Source organism: Lissotriton helveticus, chromosome 7, assembly GCF_964261635.1.
Source record: "Lissotriton helveticus chromosome 7, aLisHel1.1, whole genome shotgun sequence".
Taxonomy (NCBI): Eukaryota; Metazoa; Chordata; class Amphibia; order Caudata; family Salamandridae; genus Lissotriton; species Lissotriton helveticus.
In genome coordinates this window covers 819,036,638-819,049,032 of record NC_136068.1, presented here as the reverse complement: position 1 = coordinate 819,049,032, position 12,395 = coordinate 819,036,638, and the positions used below count along the sequence as shown (strand labels likewise).

At 45.6% G+C, this 12,395-nt stretch overlaps 1 protein-coding gene across 1 annotated transcript in view; it reads right to left on the bottom strand.

Moving 5' to 3' along the window:
- Positions 1–11,901, bottom strand: part of CDKN2AIPNL (CDKN2A interacting protein N-terminal like) — a 38,409-nt gene extending 26,508 nt beyond the window's left edge. Inside the window, exon 1 of the mRNA XM_078653295.1 lies at positions 11,580–11,901. Within this exon, the coding sequence (XP_078509421.1) occupies positions 11,580–11,782 (203 nt within the window). The 5' untranslated portion in view covers positions 11,783–11,901. The remainder of the gene's footprint in view (positions 1–11,579) is intronic.
- Between the last annotated feature and the right edge of the window lie 494 nt (positions 11,902–12,395).

The window sequence follows — 12,395 nt, the reverse complement described above, 5'->3', positions numbered from 1 at the left end:
GATTTAAAATGGAAGAGTGGGTTAGATAGGAGGAGGAGGTGGTAGAGGAGGAGGATGGTCCCTATTATGATGGACAACAAGAGACTGTGTTGGAAGATCATATTGTTGACACACTGGATGCATCAGTCCAGCAGTCGGTCAACAGGGCCATTGAGAGTACGGTACCCAACACTGTGCAGCAAGCCTTGGCAGCAGCGTTGAAACCCATTACCGGGCAGCTGGAAAGCTTTGCTAAGTGCCACGGTTTTAAAAACCCGCAAGACCCTATATATATATATATATATATATATATATATATATATATATATATATATATATATATATATATATATATATATATATATATATATATATATATATATACATACATATATATATATACACATATATACACACACATATATACACTACTATTATAAAGGAAGAACTTTGAACCTTTGAGGCGGGTAAACTCGGGAACCACAGCGCCAATCCACACACCCGATACATCGTTGTGATCGTCAGGGTGTGCAGATGGACATAGGCTATATAAAGTTAAAAAATATACGTTATTTAAAAAAATTTGCGAAAAAAAAAAAAAGTAGTCCCGTGGAAGAAGCGCCGGCCGCGACCTGCGTGCTGACGTCAGGAGCACGGGGAGGAGCGGCGTCCAGGAGCGCAAGGAGGAGCGGCAGACATGGCGCAGGAGGAGCGGCGGACAAGCGGGGAGGAGTGGCGGACAGGAGCGGCGGACAGGCGGGGAGGAGCGCTGACGAGCGGCGATGAACTGAGGAGCGGCGGCTGAGGTAAGGCTCCGGAGGACCCACGGACAATGTCGGGGCAGGCGGGGGAAGGGGCGGGCGGGGGCCCTGAACACTCATGGCAGGGAGCGGGCGGGGGCCCTCAACACTCATTTCGGGACGGGCTGCTATGTCGGGGCAGGCGGGGGTCGGGGAAGCCTGATTGCTCCCGGACAAGGTCGGGCGGGCTGCTAGTATATATATATATATATATATATATATATATATATATATATATATATATATATATATATATATATATATATATATATATATATATATATATATATATATATATATATATATATATATATATCTGCAACACACTCGTCTTTTATCGAAAGTAGACGGCACTCCAAGTTGTTTCTCCAAAAGTGATTTTATTGGCAGACCCCCCCTGCCCCCTCGACAGACGTGTTACACCTATTTGGCTTCCTCAGTGTCAACCAGTGCATTGTAAGAGGCATCATTTTATTACCGCCCTTCTCCCAACATAGAAAGAGGACTAGCCGTATTACTACATTTCAGCGGCCATCTTATAGTGTGTTTCATATAAATAAGTTCATCATTATATATATACACAAAAAAATGGTGTCAATAAAGTGCTCGTGCCATTAAAAACAATGTGGTTTTAGCCACAATACATTATTTTTCACTGAATTTGCAGTGTATGCATTACAATGTCCTTGTGACAAATTTTATATTGGCATGACCACCAAGAAAGCCAGATTAAGGGCATTGGAACATTTGAGGGCCATCAAAAATGCTAATCCGCAATATCCTGTAGCCAGGCATTTTTTAGCTGAGCACCAACAGAACCCCAATCTCTTAAAATTTTATGTAATTGATTGTGTGGAACAGAAAGAACGAGGTGGTAACAGGCTATTGGAACTTCGCAAAATGGAATCCCGTTACATCATCAGATACAACACAATGCAGCCCGAGGGGCACAATATGGGGGAAGAACTTTCAGTTCATTTATAAATGTAATGTAATGGTTAATTAACTGCCCAATTTTCTAAAATATATCCATTCTGTATGTATTTTAATGTTTTTATATTCACAGCAACTTCATTGACATAGTTAAATATAGCGTACTCTGTTTTTCATTTTTCAGATGGAGATAAAATCTACAGTCGAATTAAAATAACCCACTTGGGTTCAACAACACACAAAAAAACGAACTATTGCTGAAACAGCTAATTCATTTGATTATGTAACCACCAACATTGGTTAAGAAATTACAGGACATGTAAACTGTTTAATTATGCTTTTGATAAATGATTTATTGTTTGCCCACTGGGGCGTAATATCACAAAAATGCTACACTAGCTGTGTAAAATGAATGCTGTCAGCCTTATTTATTTTTTGAGAGTGAGAACTGAGAAGATATTATTTATTCTCTGAAAAGCAACATTGCTAAAATAATTTGAATTGCAGTCGCTACAGAGTAACTCTTCTATGTCATTGTAATCACGTGCACCAAATGTTTTGAAATCTGTCACTTTAAATAGAATGGCCGCTTTAACAAATGTACCCGTGAGCAAGAAGCTTAACGCTTCGAAACGCGTAGGGTTTGTTTATCCGTGTGCCAATAAATATAGCACTGAAAGATATTTGGGCTCCGGTTCTGGTCTTTCCAGTGTAACACGAACTATCTGCACCAGGAGTGTGAGCAATTTTGAGGGGGCGGCGACCCCGCCGTGAGCCCGCTGGTAAAGCGGCTTGAGCACGCCAAGAACTGTGTGTTTGAGATATATATATATATATATCTGCAACACACTCGTCTTTTAACGAAAGTAGACGGCACTCCAAGTTGTTTCTCCAAAAGTGATTTTATTGGCAGACCCCCCCTGCCCCCTCGACAGACGTGTTACACCTATTTGGCTTCCTCAGTGTCAACCAGTGCATTGTAAGAGGCATCATTTTATTACCGCCCTTCTCCCAACATAGAAAGAGGACTAGCCGTATTACTACATTTCAGCGGCCATCTTATAGTGTGTTTCATATAAATAACAGTTCATCATTATATATATACACAAAAAAATGGTGTCAATAAAGTGCTCGTGCCATTAAAAACAATGTGGTTTTAGCCACAATACATTATTTTTCAAATATCTCTTCAACGCATTCCACATATGAGATCTATCGCGAAAAACAGACGGAGTTACCACACATTCTAGATTATCTAGTTTGCTTTAATAATTCCTTTGTGCCCGAGATTATATGTATTGTTTATTTTCAAGGGTGCATATTATTTTCTCTTTATGAGATGTCCCAGAACTTTACTCTTATTGGTGGATTTTGTGCTAACCGTTTGTTTTTGTCCCAATTATATCAGATGTATTCACTTGTTTGTATGTGTACTCTCGTTGCTATACTGCCCTGAATGGGCTTGCTCGACCATAGGATGTTGGTACATAGTTTGGTTTCGCCCTGGATGGGCTTATGTGTCAGGGTTGCTTATATGTCCATTATGCAGATGGGGAAGGGGGGAGGAAAAAAGAAGAACATTTGGTTCTCATATCTGTCTGTCTATTTCCTAATATAGAATCTATTAGTACTATGTTCATTCTAAATGTACCCACAATTCTTCGTCATTATTTAGCCCTGTCAGTTGCATGCTTTGGAGATCAATGATATATTTTGATTCTAATACCCTCAGGGCTCTTACCCTGTCTCCCCCTCGTTCCTTCCTGTCTAGTTGGTCTATGAGAAAGAAGGTCAGTAGATCTCGATTACCGTTATGATGGATTTCAAAGTGGCATGCCACTGGGTAACTCTTGTCTCTGTTGGTTATGGCACGCATATGCTCCAGGACACGTTTTTTACCGGGTTGATGGTACTCCCGACGTATCTCTTCTGGCAGGGGCACTCTAAAACATACATACATACATATATATATATGGCGGAACTTGTATCTTGTCCTAAGAGACTGAGGCGAAAACACACACACTCGCCTGTCAGCGCAACATCCATTTGAATAATAACATGATGCCCGCAGCCTCCCTACCATCCTACTTAAGGATCTTAATGACAGTAATGAAAGTGCAGACACGCCAACCTACTCAAGGTTACTATTTTGTTTCACTTCACAGGACTACGTTGACCGGAAGTCCCGGTATTGCCAAACTCCACCCACTCAGGGAGGACGACGCCAGTTGCTCAAACTAAGACACGTTTGACTAGCGTGAAGAGAACATGGTGTTGAACTGCGCACAGTCCATGAGGAAGGGGCGTTTGTGGCCCCGAAACGCGTCGGACCCAATTTTAACTTAGGGGAATCTGTGAACATTGCAGAGGAGCCAAATACAGACCGGAGGGTCGGATGAAGCGGTGAGCCCTCCCGAAGCGCTTGCGCAATTTGCTCTAATATATATATATATATATATATATATATATATATATATATATATATATATATATATATACACACACACATACATACATATATACACACACAACTGGCGAGGAAGTCCCCCCCTAAAAAGAGGTCTAGGAAGGGGTTTATCATAGTGCCCAATATGACGCCTCAGAATCTCAATACCCAACATTCGACCGGACAGACATTGTCCATCCCCGGTAATCAGATTGGGCTCCTGCCCCTGAGGCGGCGTATTATCTCCACGCCAATCTTAGGAAAGGTTTTGATAAAGCAGTGAGAAACAGGTTGCGCTCAGAGTGTCCTCAGACGGATAACCCTTACAAGGTGACAGAGCCACCTGAAATCGATGCCAGCCTTTTAACTTCTCAAGATATTTGCAAAGGACCCCAAAAAGGGTATTGATCGGCCTGGCGGGGTTGCCAGGACAAACTCCTGGAAGTAATGGGACCCTGGGTCAAAATTCTGGAAATGGCCCTGGTAGCAAAGGAATCTGCCAGCTCAGTGGACCCAGACATTTTGGCGGGCTGGACACAGAGGGCAATATGCCTCCTAGGGAACGCAAATTGTGCATTCTCTATGGAGAGACACAAGTCGCTGCTAATGCGGATGGATTCAAACCTTACAGTTAGCCTCAGCCAAACCTGGTCCGCTTGCAGAGGGCAATCTCTTTGGTGAGAGATTTGTTAAAGATGTCTTGAAGTACATGGGTACTTTTAAGTCTCTGGACAAGGCCCAATCGGGGATAAAGAGTGTTTCAGGCTGGCCTTTTTAGCAGGGCGAGGCGAGGCAGGTGACGCTCGCCAAGCCGTCAGTACTACCAAGGTCCTCCCAGAGGTGATTACAGACGTGGTAGAGGTGACTGGGACTCCACCAGAGGCGTCACGTTCTACCCGATGAGGCAGAGATTCAACAAGCGCCGATTTAACAGTGGCAGAAACAGGAACTCTACAGGTAATAGTTACCGAGATATTTCAGTCACCTTTATTTTGAGGTGGGGGGGTGGGGGGGGGGTTGAAGAGACAACAATTTTTCTTATATAATTGGAGAGTGCTGTCAGAAGAAGCATGGATTATACAGACCATTCAGGGGTTTCACCTAGAATTCTATAAACCTCCACACCAAGACTCGCACCGAGACAACACGAATGTGCTTTTATAGATACGGAGATAGAGGAATTGCTGCAAAAGCACGCAGTGGCCTATTGCGACAACTGGGCTCGCAGTTTTTGTAGCAACGTCTTCTTGGTGCAGAAGAAAGGTGGTGGTCACAGGTTAGTGTTAAATCGGAGGGAAGTCAACCAGTTCATGGCTTGCAATACCTGTATATCCTCCCCATCAGCGTTTCCTACAGTTTCAATGGAGGAGCCCGTGGTTGGAACAATTGGCCCTTCCTTTCGGGCTCTCCTCTGCTCCATGGTGTTTCACCAAGGTCATGAAGCTGGTGATAGCTCACCTGCGAGAACAGGGCGTACGAATGATAGTGTATCTAGACGATATACTTATCATGGCTCAGACTCAATTCCTAGCCAACCAGCATTTACAAATGACGGTGTCCCTGTTGAAGAACTTGGGGTTTGTAATCAACGACCCCTAGCCAGTCTTATGTCCTTCGCAGTCAATAGACTTCCTGAGCTTGGTCATAGACTCACAGACTGCTCAGTTAAGTCTACCCCACTTGAAATTACGGGACTCCAAAAAGGAACTCACATCAGTGCTGCAAAACAATTGATCTCCCTTCGGACAGTTGCCAGAATAGTAGGGTTACTGGCATCCTCAATACAGGCCATCTTCCCGGGGCCTCTACATTATCAAGCCCTTTAGAGACTGAAAATCCCACACCTTCGTAAGGGTCTGTCGTATACGGATCTGGTCCCTCTGACACAGGAAGTAAGGGAAGAGATTCAGTGGTGGTTGAGACACGTAGAGGTATGGAATGGCAGGGTCATCTTCAGATCCCAACCGGAAATTATTATAGAATCAGACGCCAGCCGTTGGGGCTGGGGTGCGAGTTGCGGAGATATCTCCACAGGAGGTCGATGGTCCTTTCAGGAACTCTCTCTCCATATCAACTGTCTGGAGTTGCTGGCAAGGTCATTTGTGATACGGACGCACTCCCCCAAACAGGTCTCTTGTGGCATCCTTTTCAGGATGGACAATGTCTCAGCAGTGAGATATATCAACAAGTTGGAAGGTACGAGTTCGTCCCTGTTAGTGGAGATGGCGAAGGATTTTTGGCACTATTGTCCGAGTCATCAGATATCCGTGATAGCAGAATACATTCCGGATCAGTCGAACACTGTCGTGGACTGGAATTCCAGGTATCTGAAGGACTACAACGATTGGCAACTCCAACCTCACCTGTTCCATTGGTTGCAAGCAGTATGGGGTCCTTGAAAGATAGACCTTTTTGCATCCAGACTGAATCGACAACTGCAGAGGTTATTCACTTGGAGACCGGAGCCATTAGCGAAAGCGACTAATGCTTTCTCCCAGGATTGGTCAGTGGGCCTGAATTAAGCCTTCCCTCCTTTCATTCGGATTCCCAGGGCGACAACATAGAAAGCCCGACAACAGGCAGAAGTGATTTTAGTGACCCCCTGTGGAAGTCGCAGGCCTGGTTCCCGATACTATTGGAGATGAGCTCCGACTTTCCCAGGATACTCCCTTGGTCGCAGACGATGCTCCAGGGCCCTCACGGAAAACTGCATCCGATGGTGACATTGGGGCAGTTGTCCCTGATGGCATGGAGGCTTTCAAGCAACAATGGGAAATATCAAGATTTCGGACAAAGCTTCCGCATTCATTAAGCAGGCTTGGACCCCTTCCACACAGGAAAGATCCTCCTCAGCTTGGAAAGGCTGGGCATGTTGGTGCTTGGAACGGCATGTGGATCCAGTGGGGGTAGAATTATCCCATATCATGAATGTCCTGTCCGATAAAGCTTCTAAAGATTTAGCATATCGTTCAGTCGTTAATTTCAGATCAGCCATATCCGCAGGCCAGACACAGGTGGACGGAAAACCAGTGGGCACCTTGTAATATGCAAGTTACTTAAAGGAATCAGAGTGGCTAATCCTCCTAAACCAAAGTATTCCTGTTTGTGAGATGTATCACTAGTTCTATCCCTTTTTGATAAATGGCCAAATAATGATTTGTTATCCATGAAGCCTAATCAGGTACACTGGCGATGCTTTTGTGCTTATCTGCTTGCAGATGCTTTTCAGATGTGAGAGCATTGGACCTGACAGGTAGAGTAATTACTCCGGACCGGTTTATTGCATTGCAAAAACCGTTTAAGCTAGTGTCAGCTGCTACGATAGTCAGATGGTTGAGGTCAGTCATGAAAGAAGCTGGTATGGATACCCATGTATTTGGGGCACAATCTGTATGTGCTTTATGTTGGGTTCAACTATTCAAGACATCATGAAGTCTGCTGATTGGTCATCAGAGCCTACATTTAAGCAATTTTATTATAAACCGATGGGTGATATTACTACTGTGGTATTTGATAAGCGCTAAACAAGCAATAATCCAAAGCCTTCGGTCCTGTAATAAAATTAAAAAAAATTGCTAGCATTCGCGCCAAGAATTTTTAATTCTATTAAGAACACCTGGTTGTATTTCAACAATTCTTGCAATAAAGTACCCAGCCATATGTAATATGTATTCTGTTTAACAGAGATTACGGGTTCTTTCTGTTTCATTAATCACAGGCTCAGAAAAGAAAGATGAATAATCGTTCTTCTCATTTAAAAAGTTGTACGTCGTCCTAGTTCTTGGCTATGGCTCTTCCACGTCAGAGGATAATGCTTTGGATTTCCAGTTAATGTTCACACTTGGACTAAAATACTCGACCAAAGAAATAGGCTCATGTGAAGGAAGGAAATGGTGACTCTTATAGGGTCTGATGGGACATGATTGGTTGCAAGACCATCATGGGAAATGTAGTTTATATTTTGTGTAAAACGTTTTCATTGGCTGCTGTGATTTTCACAATAAATAAAGAGAAGCAATAATCCTCGCCTCGGTGTCCTTAATAGAATGAAACATTCTTGCCGCGAAAGCTTGCAAATTTTTTATTCTGGCTCACTTGTACTAAGGAATCTCCTTTTACTTGGACTCCCTGCAAACTGTAGTCACAAATTATAGACTACGCTTTTTGTGGCATTTGCGCGCAAGTATCAAAACGCTCACTAAATTGCCTCCAAGGTGGATGAAAATTAAGGAACATATAGAAGCAAAAACGTTTCAACATTTGCCATCAGTCAATCCCAAACTAATTTGTTAGACAAGAGGGGAAAGGTGGGGTCTATTGGCAAGAGCAATCGACCTTGAAGCTGGGGTACCCGGTTTGAGGCTCGGCGGGGTAAGCTCATCAATCTGCGATTCTGGGCAAATCACTTAATCCCCCCCGCAAAATAAATGTAGCCGTCTGTAATGCAAGGTGCTCACATAAAGCACTCGCCAGCACTCAGATACCTTTGGATCGAGTTTGCTCCATATAAACTGCCCCCCCCTCTCCCCACAAAAAAATCAGATCCACTTTCATAGGGCCATGAACCACCTTGGAGTGGTAAATGCCAGAATCTAAACACAGTCCTGCCAAGCATCACGCATCAGACGTGACTAACGCATTTCAGTGCGGTGATCCGCATCACCGCACTGAAATGCATTGTCACGCATATCTGCTTATGCCAGCTGCCACTGTGAAGTCGAAGGAACTGCGTGCTTGGTAGGTGACAGAGCACAGCCTGTGGCGTGTGCGCGCTGTTCCCTCGGGCTTGGGGGCTTCCAGTTGAGCTAAGGAGACGACGGCAGGCTCACCGTCATTTAATGGTACAATGTATCTTATTCAGGAGGTGGCGATTCCATGGCGCCGCGCGGCTGTGAGTCAGACAGCATGACTCAGGGCTGGGCCCAACGGATACAATTGGACAGTGGCGCAGCGGGGAACGTGACGTCCTGCTGCCATCTGGCGCAGCGGGAAGTTTAAGAGAAAAAGCCAGCGCACTGCGTGGGCTCATTGGTTTGCAGGTAGCGCCGCACTCAGCTTTCTCGGCATTGCTGTCTGCTCGTAGGGGCCCCCATGCTGTGGGGCTTATGATGGGTGCCACAAGTGAATGCGATTCTGCCATGCCTGGCCGAGGAAGAGTGCAGTGGAGTGATCGGACATCATGGAGTCTTCCGTGTGACACCCACGGACGGTAAGATTGGTGCAGCAGCCGGTGCCAGGCCCGATAGAACTCAAATCAGGGACAGACTGTCAGCCGGAACTAAGGCTAGCCACCTTTTAAAATGAAATGATTACCGCGAAGGGGGGGATGGCGGAGAAGATCATGGTCTGAGCCTGGCATCAGGGGGAGGGGGGCGGGGGAGTGGATCAAGGCCTGAGCCTGGCATCAGTGCTGCAGAGTCCCCAACGCCAGTCAGGCTGCATGCATCCCTGCCCTTACATTTCTCTCTCGCTCACGTACTCGCAGCAGCTTGCCCCTCCCGCCTCTTGTGCCTTGAGAAGACTCAGTGCTTGACCTTTGAACACCAGCAACCACCTTGGTTCACTGTGAGCACAAAATATTCTGGTCCCTCAGGCACCACGGTAAGGCCCCCACTCGGGCTCTTCTGCCACGCCCGGGGGTCTGTTTCGAACTTTTAGCGCTGCAGTGCTTGCCGCTCCTGTGTCCCCAGGTTACCCCATGCTCAAACCATAACTAATAACAGGAGCACGGAAATTCAGCTGAGCATTTACACTAGTGTAAATCTGTGCCCATCGCTTTGTACATTCTAATACTAATCTGTCTGGCTGCAATGTTAGTTACACTGTACTTTTAAGAGTCCTGGAACGGAGCGAGCCCGCAGTCTCATGTACTAATTCGTTTTAATTGGGCCGCGCCCCAGGGTCTCTGCGCAGTGGTGTGTAGGTCTCTGTGAAAGTTGTGGTGTGTTGTGATCTGTGCAAAGAGGGGGGCGGGGCAATAATTATTATTTTAGGTGTCACTGAATCAATGGGTAGTTTATGAAATAATGCAGCTGGCTGTGTACCTCAGCTGCTTAGTGCTATTTGTTGCCCAGTCAATGTCTGTGCCTGTCTGCAGCAGAGTCCACGAGTCAGATGTTGACTCTTAATTTTAAATGCAGGCAGCTCATCTGTCATGTGCTTTCAATACCTGCAGCCTGGATGTCCCCTTATGAGAGTGGGAGACACAGTAGGGCAGAGAAGCACCTCAGAACTCAAGGAGGGCTGGAGGTTCTGGGTGGCAGTGGTGTGTTAGAAGCTGCCCATCTAGCACATTCACACATGTATCAGGACCCTACATGTGTCTCAGCAGCCTGGGTGACCACTTAGAGTTGTGCGAGGCATGGTAGCGCAGAGGGAGCACCTCAGAACTCAGGGAGTACTGGGGGGGGACGTGGATCATTGGTGTTACGTGCTTAGAAGCAGAGTGACTCACACATTTACACCTGTAGTATGAGGCTGGGTGTCCCCGAAGGAATGTGAGAGACATAGTAAGGCGATTAGAGCGCCCCAGAACTCAGGGAGACCGTGGCTGGAGGTCATAAGCATGAAGTGCTTAAAAGCAGCGCGCCTCGCACATTCACACAGAAGTGCCCTTCCACTTCTGGAGCTTTATAACAGTTTTAAGATCTTAGAGTTTCTCATTCCTCAGATGGTTGTAATTCCTGATATTTATATGCTTCCCTCGTCTTTATTGCTTGATTTTGCTCGCGAGAAGGTGTCACTCATATTTGTTGAAATGTCACTCATAATTGCACTGAAATTATGAAAATGTCACACAAAGCAATCTGAAACCTTGGCAGCTATGTAAACATGCACAGACAAAGCCAATCATTTCGACTTTTGAACACTGAAAGCAAATAATAACCCGCACATGCTGCAACTGGTCATACTGCTCACACGCACGCAGAAATGAATACCATACGGATGGACGCCACTGGCCACACTTGTAGCTTCTCCACTTTTGAGTAGCGGGACCTGGACCCGAAGTTATTAGAGCGCTTTACATAGCACCAGTTAATTACACAAGGGCACATTCATTTTTGGTAGGCGCGGGAAGATTAAAAGATTTGGCCAGAATCACAAGTGGTGAACCAACGTCGAGACTCCAACCTGGCCTGCCTGCTACAGTGAGGGACTGCACAGTAAGAGACAGTCCTGGGATGTGTGTTCAACCACGTGCGCGTTTTGAGAGCAGTGACCCAATGTAACTACAATTGGTCAAAACTGAACTAAGACAACTTAGATGTTGAGGACGCCAGCAGAATTTAAAAAAAAATATTTCTCGTGATTACACCCGAGATCAGAGATCATCAAAGGTAGAGACATCGTTACATGAGTACCACCGATTTCGACAGAAGTCATCGCAGGAGGAAGAGCCGCAGAGCGGGTCTCATACGTACCGGCAGCCCATGAAGACGTGATTGGCCCAGACCATAGAGAGCGCCAGCAGATGATCAATCTGATCAGGGTCCGGGTACGCCTCCATGTTGCGGAGTAGGAACTCCATGCGCGCCTTCCACTGCTTGTCACTCTCACAATAGGATTGAAAGGTCTGCACATACTCGGCCATCTTCCGATTCCCCTGCACGAACTCCTCGACCATCCTGAGACCGAGATTAAGGAGTACAAAAACCAAACCCTTCCAATCCCGAATCCCGATTGCCGAACAGGATCACGGTGAAATCGTAACGATCCCACAACACACTGCGGGCAGACGTCAAACACGTACCACCAACGAGAGGCGACGTAAGGCGCAAGAAATCCCACAATGCTTTGTACTTCCGACCTGTAAAAAAGTATATCAATACGCCTGTTATAGCGGAGTTTGTATTGTATTGGGCGAGGAATAACCGGTAGTAATAAATACGTTAGTGCGGGAGAAGTGTGAATGAGCTCATTGAGCCCCGGGACGAGTGAGGTATGGTCTGAATGGCATGGACTATGACTTTAGTTTAGTGGCGGAATTATGATACGGTTTTGATTAGCGCGGGTTAGTTTGTTACGAGCAAAATCAAGCAATGAAGACGAGTGAAACAGAAATATCAGAGAGTACAACCATTTGAGCAACGAGAAACTCTAAGAAGATCTTTAAACTGCCGGGTTTACAAGGGTCATGCTGGGTGGGAAAGAAGCATTCGACCTTCCTGATGGAAAGACTAAGTAAGCAGCATGGACAATGCACATGCTCTAGAAAGCCTGCCTCTAAGCACTAACAG